This window comes from Cydia pomonella, chromosome 2 (assembly GCF_033807575.1).
Source record: "Cydia pomonella isolate Wapato2018A chromosome 2, ilCydPomo1, whole genome shotgun sequence".
In the NCBI taxonomy this organism is placed as follows: domain Eukaryota; kingdom Metazoa; phylum Arthropoda; class Insecta; order Lepidoptera; family Tortricidae; genus Cydia; species Cydia pomonella.
In genome coordinates this window covers 18,402,767-18,423,697 of record NC_084704.1, presented here as the reverse complement: position 1 = coordinate 18,423,697, position 20,931 = coordinate 18,402,767, and the positions used below count along the sequence as shown (strand labels likewise).

The 20,931-nt window shown below is 35.4% G+C and overlaps 1 protein-coding gene across 2 annotated transcripts in view; it reads left to right on the top strand.

Annotated features, from left to right (window-relative positions):
- Positions 1-20,490, top strand: part of LOC133534564 (integrin alpha-PS5-like) — a 30,115-nt gene extending 9,625 nt beyond the window's left edge. For both annotated transcript variants that reach the window (XM_061873729.1, XM_061873728.1), the window contains exons 7-22: positions 2,936-3,024; positions 3,196-3,417; positions 4,045-4,159; positions 6,820-6,993; positions 7,294-7,476; positions 8,047-8,171; positions 10,492-10,558; positions 11,736-11,883; positions 12,144-12,283; positions 13,478-13,691; positions 14,196-14,280; positions 14,917-14,979; positions 16,402-16,546; positions 17,588-17,654; positions 18,439-18,556; positions 18,811-20,490. In XM_061873729.1, the coding sequence (XP_061729713.1) occupies positions 2,936-3,024; positions 3,196-3,417; positions 4,045-4,159; positions 6,820-6,993; positions 7,294-7,476; positions 8,047-8,171; positions 10,492-10,558; positions 11,736-11,883; positions 12,144-12,283; positions 13,478-13,691; positions 14,196-14,280; positions 14,917-14,979; positions 16,402-16,546; positions 17,588-17,654; positions 18,439-18,556; positions 18,811-18,975 (2,120 nt within the window). In that variant the 3' untranslated portion in view covers positions 18,976-20,490. The remainder of the gene's footprint in view (positions 1-2,935; positions 3,025-3,195; positions 3,418-4,044; positions 4,160-6,819; positions 6,994-7,293; positions 7,477-8,046; positions 8,172-10,491; positions 10,559-11,735; positions 11,884-12,143; positions 12,284-13,477; positions 13,692-14,195; positions 14,281-14,916; positions 14,980-16,401; positions 16,547-17,587; positions 17,655-18,438; positions 18,557-18,810) is intronic.
- Positions 20,491-20,931: the final 441 nt, after the last annotated feature.

Here is a 20,931-nt window from a genome sequence, read left to right as displayed (position 1 = left end):
TGTGTTCCGTGCCTATCCCACAGACCAACGGCTTCAAATAATCGTATTGAGATATCTTTCATTGTCATTCCAATCGCTTTCCGAGCACAGGCGAGTTTAGCATCCTCAGCAGTTTCATAAACCTAAAGATTTGTCACAACAAATAGAGACGCACGCAGACATACTATAGCCACTCCAGGGTTAGCGATTATCTCGGAGGTAACCGTTAACACAGGGTTATATTTTACTGGTAACTCCGGGATTAACCAGTTAACCCTGAGTTAGTGGCTAACCCTGGATGGGGCAAGTGGCCTTAGTCGATGACCGAAATTTAGAAAAAAGCAAGCAGCGAAATATCTATTTATGAGTAAGTACCTACGCAGATTGGTCAGGTTATCTATTTAGTTCGGATCAGTTGGGCACAATGAAACAGCGGTCCCATTTTAGCATTGCGTGAGTCATTTTTAGATCTTCCTGGCCCGTGATAACATTATCATTATATCCTTATGCGGCTCATTAACTAAACATTTTATTATATCGCAGCGTAAATCAGATAGGTACTTAACAAAATAACAGATTAATAAATAGGTACATTTTTGGATAATTCCGGAAGTTGTTAGTTAGTAACTAGGGTACTTAAACTATATTGATTACCAGCCATAATCTTAGGAGATACAGAGAGTAAACAAAGTATTATACATATAAGTAGGTGTAACGGCGCCTATTAACGCGGGTATCAAAATCGACGTCTAACACCGCGGTGTTTACAAATACGCATTTTGCAAGCAAACAGATCTATTCTCTAAGAAATAAAGCATACACAAAACAAGCCCATTCATTGGTCTATCGTGCCCATTAGTGTGCATTTGTGTGAGTGTAACAAAAAACTCGCGATTCGTCAGTTTGTGCGACGGCGGCGCAAGAACCGGTTGTTCCATACAGACGCGTGACTCCACAGGTAAGTGCACTCCAATCTTACTTAGTGTTTTACGTAATAGTTATGGCAAATAAACTAGTGCAATGCCTTTTAAGAGGTTGTGTATTGTTTTCTACACGATTTTGAATTACTTTTAACTTAGTTTTTGACCGGGAAATACGTTTAAAATTGAAAATAAAATACAGCGGTGATAGGCGCCAATTACTTCTGTGGTAAGTAATTCCGTGGTATGCCACGTTAATAGAAAAAGTGGTAGTTTTGTTATTTACTCTTTAGTTTTGGTACAAATTATCAATTTTATAATTTCTTTTATTTATTCCAATCTTGATCTATTCACGCTATTAAAGAGCTATTTCCGTGGTATGGAAAGTATTCAACTAACCCTTAATTTTTAACAAAAACTTCAGCACCGATTTCCTTGTTTCTATGGGAACCCTTAATCTGTCAACTTTTTTTTATTTTGAGTTAAAACCTAAAATTTACTTGCCAGTTATGTGATTTTGTCTTTACAAGAAGCTTGTAATATACGTGTTTGATTTGATTTGAAAAAACATCTGTGTTTTATTCCTTTTATGGGTCGGAATTAGGTTTAATTAAACTCCCAATTAAGCCTATTACCGATGGTATGATCAGATTACCCTCGGTAATAGAATGTATAGAAATCTATTACCGACCCAGAGAAATATCGAATGGATCGGTAATAGGCTCTTAAAGAGTTATCTATTACCGAGTGACTATTTAGTATTGTATTGAAATATCGCATTTAGGGTACCGCAAGTACAGATTTCGTTGATAAAATTTAGACTTCAGTTATCATTATCAGATTTAAATTCTTCTGTTTTCTGATTCAGTTATTACTCTGACAGACAAGGAAGGGTACCCAACTGCCGGACAATTCCGATTAGTTTTTTTTTTATATAATTTTATTTATACAGTAGTCCAAAATCTCAGACATGATTTTTTTTAGCTATAAGAATCAGCAATAAGAAAAGTACTGTGATTTGTTAGTTATAAACGGGTAAATTATAACACATAATATGTGAGAGACTTTATTTAACTTAATTACCTTATCAAAAATATTAGAAATAAAAAATTTCATGTTTTTATATATAGTCGAAATTTTATAATGTGGACGTTTACCATTTCACTGTGGTAAACTTTCACTCAGGTGGTAAACGTCCAGCTTATAAAATTTCGACTATAATTTACGCTGTGCCTTATGAGAAAATGTTACTTACTTGTTTTTTTTGTGCAGCTAATTATGTCAGTAAGACAAACTCTTATCAATCTTTATAGCATTTAAAAATTACTTTATTTAATAACAGGCAGGCCTATTTGTTATATACGTCCTTAGTAAAACTTTACTAACAATAATTTTTGTTGTTTTACATGTAAAACATTCAACTTATAACTTGTTATACAGGTACTCGTGGGTACTTGGTAAGTTAACTATTTAATAGTATTTGATTGTGCCAAAGTGTAATTATAATCTCTTCGAATATATCTCTTATTTTTAAACATACTCCTATAGTTTTACTTTTTATTTTTGTGTCATTATTAAACTTAATGACACAAAAATAATATACAGAACCCACGTCGTTATTATTGTTTTAACCCTCGGTATTAGGTTTCGAATTTTGAGTTTGGTTTCTGTTAACGAGTGCAGAAAAATCATGCCAATTGTACCCTCGGTAATGAAAGCTCAATTCGCGATAATAGAATCACAGCCTGTCCCTTGCCACGGTAATAGAAGATTTTGTCATTTTGGCTTCAAAAAATATTTTAATACATATAATAACCCAAAATGAATCCAAAAACGTGTGAAACGGAAAGTTCATTAAATGCTCTGATGAAAAAAAAAAAATCCTGGCTGTTAGACAGCATTGATACCCTTAATTTTTGGATCTCTTTTGAAAAGTTCCTTAACTACCACGGTAATAGGTGCCTTTACCCTACTCAAAATAAGTAATTATCAAATATGTATAGTAAAATTTAATGTGATACTAAATTTAATCTCAGGGTACAGCGTGGAATCCGGTATTTTTGAGGATGGCGGTAGAATCCTCTACGTAGCTGGCGCGCCCCGTGCAAAATTTGGCTTCGGTCAGGTAAAACATCAAATAAGTTTTAAAAATATTGAGACATTTCGAATAGAGGAATTCGAAAGTTCCCATAAGGAAACAAATCAATTTCAACATATTTAATACGTAATAAATATAAATAGTCTGACTATTTTTGTAACGAGGGAAACCCTACTACTACTTGAAAATGGTTCCCAGGTTCTAGTGTTCGAACCTGCAAGCCGGGAAGCAGATCCTCTCAGAATCTTAGCAAAAATAGAAGGTCCACAACTCGGCGCCTACTTTGGAGCAAGTCTCAACTGTCTTGACATCAATGCTGATGGCAGAACAGACATCTTGGTGGGAGCCCCTAATTTCATCGGCAAGGGAGAAGACGTATACGACCAAGGAGCTGTGTACGTTTATTTAAATAAGGAAGAGGTAAACAGTAATGTACATTAATGTTTTAACATGTACAGTTGTGTGCAATATAATAGCAGTACACAAGAAAATATAATTAAGGGAAAACTATAACTTTAGATCAATAATATTGTATCTTTTTATATAATTATTCTGCATTACTTGATATTGTTTCAAAATTAACTGTAACCTTCACTTAAATGATATTAGAAGTAAAAAAAATATCATGAAAATCGGCTGTTTTTACTAAGTTGCGAAAATTCCTATAAAAGCGTAAAACCCTTAGTAACTTAATTTCCTATTATTTCCAATCAAAGCTTTACATCTAAACCCAAGACATCCAGAATAAAAATAACTTTTCTATAAGACGATCTTCGTCGCAGAGTGTACTGCTATTATATTGCACACAACTGTAGGTATTTAGGTACAAAGTTGTAATATCAAATCAGAGTTCCTAGCTCTGGTTTTATACTTATATTATTAATTAAGTTTGATTATTTTATCATAAAATACCAACCATTTTTTATAGTTCAAATAATTAACTACAGGTTGAAGATTAATTCAAGCATTACCAAATTTTTCCATTCGTGAGTTTCATTTCTCACTATTCTCATATTAATTGCTTAAAAAATCTATACTCTGTTTCAGGCTACCGGTTTTATTCTTGACTACGCAGGTCATGTGACCGGCTCATGCACTAACGGCGCGAGGTTCGGGAACGCCATCGCCGATCTTGGTGACATCGACGGCGATGGATACAGAGGTTCTTAGAATGAAATGAAAAATAGCTTAGATTGCTTTTTTAGGGTTCCGTACCCAAAGGGTAAAACGGGACCTCACTAAGATTCCGCTGTCCGTCCGTCTGTCTGTCTGTTCGTCCGTCTGTGACCGGGCTGTATCTCATGAACCATGATAGACACTTGAATTTTTCACAAATGATGTATTTCTGTTACCGCTATAACAAATACTAAAGCGTACGGAACCCTCGGTGTCTCGGTGTGCGAGTCCGACTTGCACTTGCCCGCTTTCAGGGTTCCGTACCAAAAAGGTACAAAAGGAACCCTTATGGTGCGACTCTGTCCGTCCGTCCGTTTGTCTGTCTGTCTGTCACATCGCTAAATATCTCAAGAACCACTTAAGCTATCGATTTGAAATTTGGAATAGCTATGAAAAACACTGACCCAGACACATATATTTTTTAAATTTATTTTTTATTAAAAATGGAAAATGCCCAATATAAAGGGGGGGTATATTTTCAGTCAGGGGTAAATTTTATATTTCATTCATAGAGAAAAAAAATGGATTTATGAAGGAAAATGTGAAAAAAAAATACCGTCCCCCCCCCCTTGTCGCTGGAGTTTACCGACGAAAAATTATGAAATTTTAATAAGAATTATAATATTCCATTACAATAATTAACAAAACACCTTTCCGATTTCAGTTTGCAATTTAACCAAACTTTAAGTGCGTTTATTACATCTAAAATTTCTATGAGATTACATAAATATACGTTGTTTCAAATAAAAGATCAATTTTTGAAATCGATCCACATGATAGAGAATTATCCTAGAAAAACCAACATACGTGCATTACATCGCGCAAATTAGTTAGACAATTTGCCGATAGATGGCGCTCTGTACATTAATACTTAGTATAGGTACTTCTGTTGAAAAGTCTTTCGCCTTTATAGTTACACGAGATAATTCCAAGTTTGTACGGAACCCCCGGTGCGCGAGTAAAACGAACTCGCTCTTGATCGGTTTTTTAGGGTTCCGTAGGCAAATGGCAAAAACGGAACCCTTATAGATTCGTCATGTCCGTCTGTCTGTCCAATTATGTCACCGCCACTTTTTTCCGAAACTATAAGAGCTATACTATTCAAACTTGGTAAGTAGATGTATTCTATGAACCGCATTAGGATTTTTACACAAAAATAGAAAAAAAAACAATTGATTTTGGGGGTTCCCCATACTTAGAACTGAAACTCAAAAAAATCTTTTTTCATCAAACCCATACGTGTGGGGTATCTATGCCCCCAAAGTGAAAGTGAAAACGCTTCCAAAGTGAAAAAATGTCCCCCCCCCCCCCTGTAACTTCTAAAATAACAGAATGAAAGATCAAAAAAAATGATATACATTACCATGCAAACTTCCACCGAAAATTGGTTTGAACGAGAACTAGTAAGTAGTTTTTTTTTTTAATACGTCATAAATGTACGGAACCCTTCATGGGCGAGTCCGACTCGCACTTGGATGCTTTTTTATTTTTTAATAATGTGTCCATATAATTTTTGTAGCTCCTGTGAATTTCTTTCTTAATTTTTACTAATAAAACGCCATTAACTTTCGTTGCCCTAATGTTTTTTTTTTGTTACTTAGATGAACTGGGAAGACGGTTTATAGCTCTTACATCTAGTATTTGATATTACGTATACTGATATTACGTACAATTGATAAATGAAATGACATGAAATGAAATACGTTAGCTTGCCATAAAAAAACTGACATATAGTCGGCTATAAAGGCAATCTTTTTAGGGTTCCGTAGTCAACTAGGAACCCTTATAGTTTCGCCATGTCCGTCTGTCTGTCTTTCCGAGGCTTTACTCCGTGGTCGTTAGTGCTAGAAAGCTGAAATTTGGCATGGACATATGAGTCAATAAAGCCGACAAAGTCGTTCAATAAAATCAAAAAAATTAATTTTTATTAGGGTACCTCCCCTACACGTAAAGTGGGGGTGAACATTTTTTTTTTTGCTTCAAGTGTGGGATATCGTTGGAAAGGTCTTTCAAAACTAATAGAGGTCTTCAACAAACATTTCTTGATAAAGTGAATATATTCGGAGATAATTGCTCCGAAAGAAAAAAAAATATTTGCCCCCCCCCCCCCCCACCCCTCTAACTTTTGAACCATAGGTCCAAAAAATATGAAAAAAATCTTGGAAGTAGAGCTTAAGAAAGAAATTAAATGAAAACTATAGCGGATATGATCAGTTTAGCTGTTTTTGAGTTATCGCAAAAAGTTTCCCCTTCATAGTAAAAAGACGTACACCCACACTTCACCATCATCTACCATACTTTAAGCTCCAGTTTAGCTTATTGTGACGGAAGAGTAACTACGGAACCCTACTCTAAGCATGTCCCGACATGCTCTTGGCCGGTTTTTATTTTTACATTGATGTCAAGCATACCACCGACAAAATCTACTTAGTAATAAAGATAGCTTACCATCGTAGCTGGTAAAATAAAAGTTCAAACGTCCCCATGGCACTAGCAGTCTTACCTTTTATCATGGTGAATAAAATGCCATTTCTAGATCTTAGCATCCCCGAAATTTGAATTCTTTTCATTTGAACTTCCGCATTCTATGGGAAATCTGTTCTATTTATAATATTGAATTTGACAACTTTGGTTATTTGTTAACAGATATTGCAATTAGTGCTCCTTGGGAAAACAATGGTTCGGGCGCTGTCTACATTTACCGAGGCGACAAACGCGGGGTGAAAAGCCAGTATGTACAAAGGATTGAAGCAAGTGAAGCCAGGAACTTCGGCATAGCTATTGCGAAAGGACTTGACGTTGACGGAAACCAATGTAATGGTAAGGTCTATAATGCCATATTTACATTCACTCTTTCCTATTTGTTAACTTACTCGTAACGATGGCATGGCTTGCTTAGTTAGTTTACTTAAGAGTGTGTGCTACTGATTAACGATCCCGGGTTGAAACCGTACAAATTCAATATCTTGTGTCTTGTAATGAGCACAAACAATTATTAAAGTTCCTTTAAAAAATAATCCTAACCCGATAATTAGTTAATGTGTGCTATCTTTAATTTATTAATGACTTTTGAGGACAACAAATTGCTAGAATAGTATAAAGTTACACAATTTCTTTTAGATTTAGCCATTGGAGCGCACGCAACCGGCACAGCATATATGTACAGATGTATCCCGACCCTGACGGTGCATGCCACCATCAAGATTGATCAGGCACTGGACTTGCCGCAGAATGCGACTAATTTCACTGCTGAGTTCTGTATCTACGTAGCACCACAACACAATTGGTCTCATTCTTATATAGGTAGTTATTGAAATACTATTCTTGATTGATCTGCACAATTAGCACATCTCACCGCGACGGGAGAGACTACATATTTATTACACGTCGCGCGACTGCATCCGCGCGATGTATGAATTCGAGCGATTTTATATATGACATACTAAACGTGTAAATAAGGCGTCAGGTCAATGTGAAGTTTTCTATAATATATACCATGTCGGCGGCCGTTCGTGAAATCCACTAGATCATGAAACTCCTAACCTTATCTTGAAACGTGAAAATCATTGTCTTGTTCCTTGAGTTGATGGAGCCCCGCTAGGCGGGCTCCTATTTCTAGACAAATCGTCAAAAGATTACATAGGCACATTACGATCGGGCGGACTTCCCGTTTGGCCAACGACATACCTATATATATATATGTACATACGTTTCTGAATAGAGGATCGGTGTCAAGCTCATATGAGACAAATGAAATACAATGCATAATGCACATTACTACGAAACATTATATTTTTAGTAAAAGTAAATAAGAGGAAAAATAACCTTAAAGTTATAATTTTAATGAATTAATAAAATAACTATTTATTGCAGATCTTAAAGCTATAATAACGGTAGATCCTGAGGCCAACAGAGCAATGATTGATGGCGACTCTGAATACTCATATAAAGCCAGACCTGGTATTAGCAAATGCGAGGAGCAGGTTGTTAACGTTAAGGTAAGGAATTTCTATTTTTATTACATAGTTACAATTAACTTCATTGCGGTTACGTATGTATAATCTAGCTTTTACTCATGACTTCGTCTACCTGCTCTTCACCCCCACAAAGGATCGTTTCGGGTATAAAAACTAACCTATGTCCTTCCCTGGAACTTAAACTACATATTATATCCATACCAAATTTCATTTAAATCGGTTCAGCGGTTAAGCATGAAAAGGTAACAGACACACAGACAGAGTTACTATCGCATTTACAGTACATATTTATGATAAGAAGGCAAGTATCCCTACTTGTAAGTATTACAAATGTTGTTTCTAAAATTAGAACGACTTCCCGGTGTTTGATTCAGTAGATATTTTTAATATTTTTTAAACCTTATCGGTGACAAACAAGCATACGGTCCGGCTGATGGTAAGCAGCCTAACACGCCTTCCAAGGGTGTTACATGCGCGTTACCGACCCTTTAAAAACCTTGCACTTCTATTCCTACTAACCCGTAACCAGCGATTGATAATAAACATACTTAGATGTCGAACTAGCTCTGCAAAATGACCCCACACACATTGTGCCGAAGCGGGTGGGGCGTCAACTTTGTGCCGCGGAGCTATTTAGTTCACAAATGGCGGCCCGTTGTGACAGTCATAGTAAGAAGTATTCAAATTATATCTTTAACAAAAGAAATATGCCTTATTGTGCGGATAAATGATGTGCTTTTAAATGATGAATGATGATCATGATAAGAGCAAAAATGGAGATATACAAGATGTCGGGCGTTTCATTACTTTCATTCACAATGGAGGGCGCTTTACCAAATATGACTTCAGAATCATATTGAAGGGCCGCTCGGATCCTCAGATATGGATTTTCACCTTGGTCGGATTAAAAATTCTAAAATTCAACCCGCGGCATTTTTTTTTATTTTGATCTCAAATTCGTAAATAAAAGGCCTCTCGGATCCTCAGATATCGGTTTTCATCTTGATCAGAGTAAAATCCAAAATTCCAAATGCCAGCTGTATTTTTCCAATATTGGTCAATATCAAATTTACATTAATTTACATCTGACATATTTCTTTGCCACCTAACTAAACGTCGCAGGTGCCCTATAAGATGAAAAATACATTGTATCGTATTAATTGGTTCAAAGGCTTAATTGCCTTTAAACACGTGCTACAAACGAACAAATAATAAGCCTTTAAAATAAAATAATAAATTATCATACAAAAATATTGCATTTAAAACTAGTCTATATTGCATGAAACCGTCTACCTAGAGCTCGTTCCCATTGCCATGTATTTTCAAGTGACAACGCTACAGCCAATCACTGCGCCTCATTTTATAATAGACCAATCGTAGTTCGGGTGGTTTAAATTGGCTTATCATTGTCAAATGAAGTTTCGTCGAAGAAAACAAGACCTGAACTTTGACGAGTTGCAATTGGTCCGTTATTAGTATTGCGTGTTAATAGTGGGGCCACTTTTACGCTGATATTTTGTTTAACTTTAATCTTCTATGTTTTTTTCGTTCGCTACCCGTAACCCGTACCTAATTCCAACGACACTGCAATAAAGAACTCATCGATGGAAACACGAACACAAATACATCGAGTTCCGTCGTAGTTCGAGTTCGTAGGCTCATTAGATAGGTCTTGTGACCTTAGTGTACTCGAGTACTTGATAGACTTGTCAGCAATAAGAGTGTGTCAACAGAAACTTGATACTTACCGAAAATTGGTGACAGAAACTTGATACTTACCTGCCAAATATATAAATATCAAGATGGTTTATAGGTAGGGTTGCTATAATTCTGTGGCCCTAGTGAAAAAGGGTACAAGTCTCTGGCAGTTTAGGTGTATAAGGGCATAAGTGTTACGTGGAACTTACACCCCTTTACACCTGCGCTGCCAGAGACTTGTACCCTTTTTCACTAGGGCTACAGAATTATTCGGGACTGATACGGGACAATGGGGTAGTAGCAAATACAGTAATTAGTTACATTGTTTGTTGTTGTTGTTTAATTACATAGGTAAACAAACTGGTTACACAGAGGTGATTGTGACCATTTCTCTAGGTATTCTATAGCGGTATCGGTATACGGCACAAAACCGGGACAGATACAAATATGGGACGATACTTAAAACTATTGAAAATAAAACATGCATCGTGCTGATTTTGCCGCATCAATAATATCAAAACTTACAAAAATTGTGACGCATTGGATATAGAAATTCTTATTTCAAACTTATTAGCTGACTTGCACCGTCGTGTTTATTTTATTTGTACTCATATTTTATATTTACCGAAAGTTTTTTTTTCAGCCCACGGCAGATTTATCAAGACCGATATCAATTAAATTCGACGTGGAACCTATTGAAGTTATGCTAAGTAAGTTTAATAATAGTTTAAAATTACTTTCAAGGACGTCGAGTACATAACAAGTAAATTCGCATGGCGTTATTAATAAACGTCTGTCAAATCTAACCGTCCCTATCTGTTTTATGATTAAGCGGGTAAGTCGTATATAGATCATTTATTTACAGACTCCTACGTGCCCTTAGGGCCACTTGCACTAATCACTAACCCGGAGCTAACCGGTTAAACCTGGAGTTACCATGGTTACCACTTACCAGTACATTATGACACTGAGTTAATGGTTTAACCGGTTAACCCTGGGCTAGTGGGATGATACAATAATAATAGTCGTTGATCAAAATTTCTGTTGATGAGTAAGTACCTAGGCAGATATCGTATGGCCAGGTTATCTATTTTGTTCGGGTCAGTTGGGTTCACTGACTCAGCGGTCCGATTTTAGCATTGCGTGAGTCATTTTTAGAGCTTCCTGGCCCGTGATAACACTATCATTCGATCGTTGTGCAGCTACTGAAGACTACTGAAGGGCCTATTGCATACCTAATAAAACGCGCTTTTCTTTATGCTATACCTCTCGTGTGGAATGATCATCCCTATGAAAGTTCATTTGTATATGGAGTAGCTGTCACGTAAAATGTTTGTAGACATTTTTGGAAGTTAAGACATACATTTACTAATAAATGTAACATTTAAGTAATAAAAATACGGTGAAAATATATTTCTTAAATTTTTGAATTAATCCCAGCCAAAAGGGACTTGAAGTAACTGTCATAGGAACCATCATTCGACGCAAGAAGTATAAAGGTTTGTGATTTAGGTAAGTGTATAACATCCTTATACATACTTAAATAACCTACTCAAAATGGTAACCAGGTCCCTAGTAATGAGCAAAGTTGAAATTAAATCAAGATTGATAGTTGAGTAGTAGTTCTTCCTAAAGAACTTATTATTGTTATTTTATTTTATTGTTGTATACGTGCATAATATGAATAACAATGTATATATTTTAAATAAAAGTAATCAGTCACTATGAATGATCATATAGTACTTACCTAAGACACTGAAAACCGAGTAAAGGTATAGCTACGCTTTGAAATATAAATACTTTCTAAATAGTTACATGTTTCGCAATATGGGATGGTAAAGGTAAATGGAAGCAAATTTTTACATTTATGTTATTAATTATTTCCAGAAAACTCTACAACGTTTTCCACTGAGGCCGTAAGATTATCGGATGACTCGACACTGCACTCTGAGTTTGACATTCAACTTACGCGGGACTGCGGCGAAGATCTAATCTGCAAGCCCTGGCTGGATGTAACCTTGGAGACGATGTCTGAGTAAGTTCTAAGAAGGGAATATACCTAAAAATACTAATTAAGTGATTACCTACCTGATTGTATAAGGCCGTAGACTGGATGAAAGCGGCTCGCAGCAAGGCGAGTGGCAAATCAAGGCCGTTCGTACATTTGGTCGAGGGCAATGTATGAATGGCCTTGATTTGCAGTGATAAGCGAGCCCCACTTGAGTTGCTTACGATAAATCTATTTTTACATTTCATCCTCTATCTTTTTAACGGATTTACAATGAACCTGTCCAGTCCTTACGTTCCAGGAGCAGATAACAAACTGAGCGCCATCATCACAGTGCTGAACAAGGAGGAACCAGCCTATGGTGTTCGAGTTCATTTGATCTTACCAACTCAACCCAAAAGAGTGCCAAAAAATTGTAATTTGCAAGGTATGTAAATAACTTTAGAAAGAAAAACGTACCATCAGCCGTAAAAGTGCAGGACGACTTTATCAATGAATTCATTCATGATTTCTCCATGCAATTTTGCAGCTCACTGTACATTACAATTATACATATAGAATACCGAAAGAGTAACGCATGCTCGATCGCCATTATGCATATAGTAGATCGTGTTATCCACGAAGACGTGTGCCTTGATTGGTATTGTAGGTTATATTTGACAATTTTGCGTGTCCTCGTGGATAACATGAACTATAGTGAGATAAACATGCGATCGCAGGTTTTCTTAAATTGCCCCCGTGGAGAATGCTACATTATACAACATTCTAGCATTTCTCGGAGTGAAATTCTTATTGATACATATATGTACAAACACAACACTACCTATAGCTAAATTGTAAAAACTTTTTAAAATGCTGGAATCCACTTAAGAGCTTATCTCCCATTGAATGGCATTGTTGTCTTTTGTTGAATCCAACCACTAATTAGGTACCTGTGCAATAGTTATTTTCACGTCAGCAGCTGGAACAAGGGTAATTTGCTGCTTAAAAACAGTGAGCAAAATCGAATTTTGCTCACTGAGTGAGACAAAATAACATTCAAGTGACCTTCATATTCAAATGTCATTTCAACGTGCGGGGCCTAATACAAGTTCGAAGTATTTGGATTCTATTGTCTTTGTCCCTTTCACGTCATTAACAAAAAGAAAGAGACAAAAAAGTGCATACGTAATTCAACGATATATAATAAGTCAGACCGCATCGTTCCAAAACACCCTACGAGTCTTAACTCTTCTTAACATGTGTGGCTTAAGTCTTAATATGTGGCGTACTCCCGTCAAACTGAGAACCTTTTTTGTGCTTAGTACGCGGGCGAAGCCGCGGGCAAAAGCTAGTTATTACCATAACTTTATTTCTAGGTTAAGCTTTAATTTCAGCTGTATAATATTTTATTCTAATTTAGTTTTATATTTTTATTAAATTCATATGTTAAATATTAAAAAATTTATAAACTGAGAGGTCAATATCGTCCGGCGAACTGGTCATTAGTGGATCCCTTTAGGTTTTGTACTATTTTAATTTAAACCTTTTTCCAAATGCTATTATTCATCTGCAGATAATTTCTCAAGTAGATTCCAGCATGTTTAAAAAAATCTACCTTTACACAGTTTTGACTTTCCAGGATTGAACATGAGTTGTGATGTAATTTCACCGCTTTACCGCAATCAGTCAGAATCGTTTGAAGTGGAGCTGGAGTACACGCTAACCAATTTCGAGGAGGATATGCTGGTCATATACGCCAGTATCGAAGACCCACTCAACAGAACCATCAGTGACGATCCGACACAGGAATTGGAGTTGAATATTTTTCCTGAAGCTAATATTAGTGTTAGTGGGTAAGTCAAGTTTTTATTATACTATTTTTTTAATCATATTTGTGGCAACACTGAATACTTCCTGTATATAGCTATATATATATATAACTTTATTATCGCAACACAGCGCACATCGCCAAGAACATATATATTTAGTCAATGGCTCATTTTGACAGATAAAAAAATGTCCCCGTTCTTGGCGATGTGCGCTGTGTTGCGATAATAAAGTGTTGGTGTTTTTCATTGAGAGTATTAATTCATTACCCATCTCATTTAACCAACAAGCATAAATGCAACAATATTACTAATAATAACCGCTTATTGGTTTTTCTTCAGACCGCACTCATATCAGTTAATAAACTGTTATAAAAACTCTAATAAATTTAAAAAAATGTTTTTTTCAGAAAGTCGATGGTCTAATTCAATTGTGAATTCGCAGACAAGATTAATAATTAGACGTAAACAAATGAATATATAAAATGTATTACTTATTAGTAAAAATAAGCCTTAATATTTGTGTTTCAGAAAAGCGCTTCCCAATGCGTCGGTGCCCGTGTCCAGAGAGAAGCTCAATAAAGGAAGCATAATTCCCTTTGTGCACTACTTTGAGGTTAGTCGCATGTGAAATATTAGATGTTTCCTTTATCAATACCGCATCAAAAAAAAGAATTCAAAGTTGCGAAATATATATGTATAATGAGAAATTTTGTTATTTTTTAAATATATATTTCGGTATGTAGATTGAAACTTGTCGTATAATATGTTTTTCCTTGAAATTTTTCATAAACTTCTGAGGACGTTTCCAACATTATGGATTTTTTCCGCAACTTACATATCTGATGCTGGGTGTTTGTTATATTTTTAGATTTGTTTTAATACTACGTCGGTGGCAAACAAGCATACGGCCCACCTGATGGTAAGCCGTCTTATCGTAGCCTATGTACGCCTGCAACTCCAGAGGAGTAACATACGCGTTGCCGATACTAACACTCCGCACTCTCGTTGAGCTCCGGCAACCTTACTTATTTATTTGACTTATTTTTTAATATACACGCTAATTGTTAAAAAAGCCAAACTATCTATTCGCAATCTCAGTATGAGTCGCTTAACTTCAAACTCTAATAAATCCACTCTACCCTTTTATGAAATATTCACGTTTTCTATATACCAAAATCCCAAAATCTGACAGTTGGATTTGTCCAATTTTGAAGTTAAGCGACTCATACTACTTATCTTTTCGATGCAGGTGACAAATACTGGCCCATCCGACTGGCCTCTTTTGGATGCGAGTATAATTCTACCTGAAAAGGTAAGTCTTTTTTAAATAATAATCGGATTCCTGTCTTCGTGATATGAAAATAATACTACTATGATTGTGATTCATAATCATGAGAGAGGAAACCTATTAATATTTGGTGCTTCAAGGAGATTCAGCCGTTTTTAATAACTAGATAAAGCATTTTACGGTCTGGCGTCTGATTTTTAGATGTCATAAAATTTTTAAGAAAAAAAAAACCGACTTCATGGAGGGAGACCGGTGAAAGAACGATTATTGTTCGACGATTATTTTAGATTTCATACAATGAAATTAAAAAGATAGCGTCCTACGCCTAATTATGTAGAAAAGGAGGTAACATGTTTTTTTTTTGCCATTGCACCCACCTTGACACATTTCAGATTTGCCCTATGGTTGACTGGTAAGATACCTGCAATAGGGTATTCGACTGTATTTAAGATAAATTATTTCACACCATGCATGAAATAAAGCACCAGATAATTATTAAAAAAACTAAATAGTATAGAAATATTAAAATGTGCCTTGAAAACCTAACTGCTTGGCAAAGAGAACAAATTGTCAAACGTGAACTATGCGTCGTTGAAGAGTTCCATTCTGATCATTATCAGCAGTTCCACTTCATCATTTGTCACTTTTTCAAATGTAAATGCTTGATTTGTTACAGAAAATACAAAAATCACTATATGTATGCCTTTCACATTTGAAAAGTTCCCTCGATTCCTCATGGATCCCATCATCGGAACTGAGTTTTGACAAATATATAAATTCAAACAAAAAAATAATTTTCTAAATCGGTTCAGAAATGACGGAGTTATGTAGTAACAAACATTAAAAAAAAACATACAACCGAATTGATAACCTCCTCTTTTGAAATCTTGAAGTCTGTTAAAAATGGTCGTTAGAATAGGTAAATAAATCTGATGTAGAACATGTGATTTTTATTTTATTTTAAATTATAATTATGAATTTACTTAAAATAGAACGACCTTTTATGATCATGAAATACTGTAGACAATTTAATAATAATAAAACTCAGAGTTGGCTATATTTTTAAAGTCCAGTGACACCTCTCTACTACTACTGTTTCATTAGGCAGGCGTCCGGTTTTACATTCCATAGCCCAGTATTTAGTCCATCGCTTTCACCCAATAGCCCCGTTCATTTTAGGTTGCATCAACTTCCAATAGTCTTTATACCCTGGCGGGTGCTGCCACTGCGTACTCATGACACGGGCAAGAGCAGCATCCGCTCGGTGTACCCCTTACACCTCATTAAAGTGTCCAAAGGGACTATACGTGTTGGCTTCGGCTCCGTGCCTAAATGTCCGGAACACCATTGTTCCGTGATAGGTAAGGACATAAAACTGAATAAGTGGTGTAACATATCGTATTAATGGTTTATATGCCGCTTAAATCATACCTATTACTTTTATAGGTATCATTATCGAAACCGAAGGAAGGTTGCGTGGAGGATGTGAACGGCATCGGCAATGCGACGGTACTTGAGTGTACTTGGTCGATCAGCGCAAAAGTTTCCCTACCGGTGGTGCTGCCGTTGCGGTACGACTTGAAAACAAATGGTAATAATACTAAAATGTTGAAGTTATTTCGATTGCAAGTAAATCCTAAGGAAAAAAACATGGCCGTTGGTCTATTACTTTAATTAGGTACTCATTTTGCAAATTTGCCTTGTCTTGTTTGGTTTTCCCGATTCCATATGAAAAGTAGAGTGTTTAACTCGGATGAAAGGCACCATTTCCGTCTCGGACTATTGGCGCTCTCGCTGCGTTTGAACGCCAAACTACCTCGACAGAAATAGGTGCCTTTCATCCCTTGATTAACAATCTACCATTACCACACATGTGGATAAAATGCAACGTTCCCATTAGTTTTTGTACAATTAAACTTTTACAAGCTGGTGAGGTATAAATTAACCACCCAAAGGATACGTTTATTTCCAGTAATTATGCCGGAAGGGATTAAATATGAGGCGGATATATGTATTGGAGTGTCAAAGCCGAAACCCACGCGGACAGAGTCACGGGCTGTTGCCCGTATCTAATACAGATTAAAAACAATGATCGACTTTCTAGTTTTCAACGGGATTAAGGGCCCCAGATGTAATTTCTGGTCAAATAAATTCTCAAGTCAGAATTCTTCTTATTAAAATACTTGGGAAGTTTAATACATATTTTTGTAGCTTTTGTTAGCGGGGACTTTCTAGACTATCTACTTAAGACAGCTGGTTGACGTATTATTTCATAGTGATTTTAAAAGCGATTTTTTGTTTATTTTGTGAGTAATGTATACTTATGAAGTTAATAAAAAAATTAAACGAAATGTAACAATATAACTGAAAACTTTTGAATTTCATGCTTAGGAAAAGCAATCCCCACTGTGAACAAAATTAATCTGAAAATATGATGCTAATTATCATGTTATAGTAATGCAAAACATTGACATTACTATAATGTAATTTGCATCCACCCATGAATGAGAAGTCCTAACTTGTATTTATAAAAAAATAGATTGTATTCCATTTTTCGCAATGAAACTTTTCTCACCAAGAATACAAAAATACTTTCTACTTGAGGATAATAACAATTCATTGATATTCACAGGTAAATTGCTAGAAGAGGCTTCCGAGCGCAACATTACCACAATCTTACACCTCTACGAGCAGAATAAGTAAGTTAAGGATACTTTACTGGATTTTCCACGGCTTTGACGATATTAAATTCCTGCCTTTCGGTGCCCTAGCCGGTATTAAATGAAACACCTGCTGATTTTATTTATTCTTTGTGCGACGAGGTCTTTTTTATTAGCCGTAGATAAAGGCCTACGAGAAATACTACTTATCAAAATAAACTTGCCAACTTATTAGGTACCTACAGCAAAATATTACAGGATCCATATAAAACAGGGAAATTCCATTCTCAACCTTTACTTTAAGAAACGAATCTTATAATTTTTTTTTTTTGGATCTTTGTTATTTTTGCTCTTGATTGTATTTGATAATACTTTGCACTTTGATCGCAAATAGCCTTATGCAACGGAATACTTAAATAAAATGTCTCGAAGCAAGAAATACATTGTTGTAATATCCTTGCAGGGGGCCGATTTTTGAATTTCGATCGCTCGATTTCGTGTCTTTTAATAATATCTCCACTACTAGGCATTTAAATTTTACTAATAGAATTGAAAACGAGTGGTAAATTCCACTGGATTCCCAATTTCTATCGCTCCTACTTCAAAAATATCATTTCGCCGTTTTCTACAGATTTTCGAGTGACGAAAACGAGCGCTCGAAATTCTAAAATCGCCCCCCAGGCCTTGTATCTATCATAAATATGAATTTACTCGAATTTGGCATCCCTTCAATCATACATGCAGCCGTCGTACTGAACTTGGACCCTTTTAAGTTTTATATTATTTTTTGTTATTTATATGAAGATTATCCGTTTGATTTCAGGACTATCTCTATTACTACCAGACTAGTGTTGAGTCCTGTTCCGCCCATTTGGCCCCTAATAGTTGGAATAGTCACTGGATTCCTACTGCTGGCTGCTATTGCCTATGGATTATATAAAGTGAGGCAATCAATAATACGTTACTACATTATAGGTGACATAAATTAACAGTTTTAGATTCGGTATGCCTATGCGTATTATACTTTGTATAGCTTAGTATGCAATGAAAGCACTTACAAAAATATAAGATTGATTTTTCTCATTAAATCTAGTTAAAACTCGTATTTTAATAACATTGTTAAAATTGAAGTTGAGTTGTTTTTTTAATTAAATTGAGTGCAAGTACCTTACATCAAATTTATGTTTCATTTCAGTACGGCTTCTTCTCAAGAAAACGTATCCCGGATTTCAAGAAACTAGAGGACCAAGTAGCTCAAGGGGACCCTGGTAGTTCCAACAGCCCGCCCTCAACGCCCCCGGAATCCATGCTTCCCAATGACTCCACGCAAGAGTTGCTGTTCGAGTCCGACTCGGATTGACCCTTTAGTGCTCGTCTTCGGGTATATTGTGGAAGAAGAAAACAAATTAATATACTCATTGTAATTCAACTATCAAGCTACGGGCCAATTGTTTACGAATAAATTCTAATTAAGGTGCAGTGAGTTCGAGTGCGTTATTGAATTTTTACAAAAAAAAAGTAATCGATGAGTTCGCTCAAAAATAACATGAATTACGCATTTTTAGAAGCAATTTTCATGTTAATAGCGATTGAAAGGTGTATGAAGTTACTAGAGAAATGCCTCAAGATTGCTATTCATATTTTTTGGCAACCGTATTATGATCTAAGAATGCGCTACTAGGATTTTTCAAACACTGTTGGCTAAACTCACTGCACGTTAAAGATAAAAACGTAGATAGTGAAACTTTTCACTGCTCCGTACAATTTGGTTGATGCACCCGGCCCTAATTGCAGAGTTTCTAAAAAGGTGGAACAGTACTTGGATTGCTGTAAAATTGTGCATCTTTAGAAACGTTCCAACGTTATATAAGTAAGTAATTGTATGCAGTTTGAAAGGCAATATTACTCATTGCGCGGATCTATTCAAATGTAAGACTGAGAAATGAAAGAGTGAAATATGTATAAACTATGTTCACATGAATTTTATATTTTAACTATGTTTATGGAAATCTCTTAAAAAGTATTTAAAATTGAGGATTTTATATTAAGTATATCTGTGATTAAACTGATTAATATAAAGCAGTGTTTATTTATAGGTATAAGCAAGATTTTATTTTAATAATAAAAGTTACAAACACTACTAAGTTTTTAACAATTTAGGCATATTTTACTTATTAACCCACCATAAAACAAGAACCAATTATGATATATTTTTTAAATTAGTATAATCAAAAAAAATAATGTAGGTAATCAGAACGGTGAAGTCTTACTCGTTGTATGTGTAGTAATAATATGATCGCCAACGAAAGCCAAGGAAATGTGAACGTTTTTAGTATTCATATTACTGAACCTGTATATAAGAAAGAAAATACATAATGTATTAAATGCAAGTAATCCGTAAAAGATAAACGTACCCATTATTGAATCAAAATAATATTAAGGAAATTCAATGAATATATACTTGATGCCTATGTTATTTACAACCTACAGATGCTAAATTCGACCCTTTCTTCTGTCAAAAGATAATTTCGGGCACAGTTGAAGGGGCCGTATTCGACTATTTCCGCTTCGCCGGATCTCTTTGTATGCAATCAAACGAGAAAGTCGTTCAATATTTCTCTTTTCCGACGGATTCCTTTATTTTCGCTACCAGTCTTCATGCCGATGTGTTTGTTTTTTAGAAAGGTTTAGTTGTTTATGTTTTCGAACCCTTTTATATCATATAAAGACGTGGAATGTAATTACGGTGCTCAGTGTTCTTTACGAATGTGATCCTAAAACATGTAGGTATTTGATTTAATAACGATAGGTATCATTTCTAGGTCAATCTGTGGATTTTAATACATAAATAAAAAAATAAAGTATTTTTTTTACACATCGTTTTTTATTGGAAATTTCGTGCTTTGCAAAACTGCGGGAAAATGTCCACATTAGAGGAACATTTGTGTTCTCATGTTTGCATTGTACTTGTATCTCCCATTGTTTCTCTGAAAAAAGCTTTGACAATGTGCTGCTACGATTGTTGGAGTAGGTGATGGGAGGACGCGGATAGAACATAGTTTTAGTTTTAGAGTTATCGAGCAAGGGGAAAGGATCTACAAAAATAACAGTTAAAAATTATAATATGTAAATCCATAAATATTGGACCTCTTACACTAGTCTTAATAAGACTTGTGTTGTGGGTATCTACTAGACGACGCTATATATAATACGAGTAGGTAGATAGATATATAATAATATACAAAGCATCCATAACCTAGGAAATGATGTACACACAACACAAACGATAATATATACAATAATATTTGTACTCCGT